A 573-nucleotide genomic window follows, 5' to 3' on the forward strand; every position below is an offset into this window, starting at 1 on the left:
TTTTCCCAGCACTGAAAAGGCCGCAAAAACTCACAACTCCAGCGAAACGCTTTCGGTTGCGCTCACCTTTCCCTTGTCGAAATAGTTGATAATCTGCCGGTAAAGCAGCTCTTTCACTTGACACTCGGTGTGATTGGGATAATTCGGATCCGAGACAATCTGACTATTGCTCCACGACAACTGATCCGCATAGAGTTTCATGGTATAAGCGGCTTCCGTGTAATTTTCCGCGGAAAGGTGCAAATCGTGAAGCTTATAGATGTAGCGCAAATACATTTCCTTCCGGTTAAACTCGTTTTTGTAAAAGTTCTAGACAGTGCAATGGAAATAAGTAAAACTCTCAAATAATAAACAGGGCTTGACTCACTAATAGGTTGAACGTGCAGCTCATTCGTTTATCGCGGTTCTCATCCCCTTGAATCACGTTTCTGTAGTCCAGCAGTCTCTCTAACAGTCTGGTGATCGAGCTAATAAAAGCAGCTCCGCTCTCTTTCCAAGTGGGGTCTTCCGACTGAACTCTATCCAGAAGACTAAGAACAAACAGGTTTTTAAAATTATGCAAACTTTAGTTTA

At 42.9% G+C, this 573-nt stretch overlaps 1 protein-coding gene across 1 annotated transcript in view; it reads right to left on the minus strand.

The window, feature by feature from the left end:
• Nucleotides 1–573, minus strand: part of LOC109540153 (dedicator of cytokinesis protein 3) — a 22,848-nt gene that overhangs the window by 5,346 nt on the left and 16,929 nt on the right. Inside the window, exons 14-16 of the mRNA XM_048668272.1 lie at nucleotides 368–530; nucleotides 67–309; nucleotides 1–11 (exon numbers count right to left, since the gene is read on the minus strand). Of these exons, the coding sequence (XP_048524229.1) occupies nucleotides 1–11; nucleotides 67–309; nucleotides 368–530 (417 nt within the window). The remainder of the gene's footprint in view (nucleotides 12–66; nucleotides 310–367; nucleotides 531–573) is intronic.

Source organism: Dendroctonus ponderosae, unplaced genomic scaffold (assembly GCF_020466585.1).
Source record: "Dendroctonus ponderosae isolate FM_Combo_2020 unplaced genomic scaffold, Dpon_F_20191213v2 Dpon_F_20191213_7, whole genome shotgun sequence".
NCBI classification, from domain to species: Eukaryota; Metazoa; Arthropoda; class Insecta; order Coleoptera; family Curculionidae; genus Dendroctonus; species Dendroctonus ponderosae.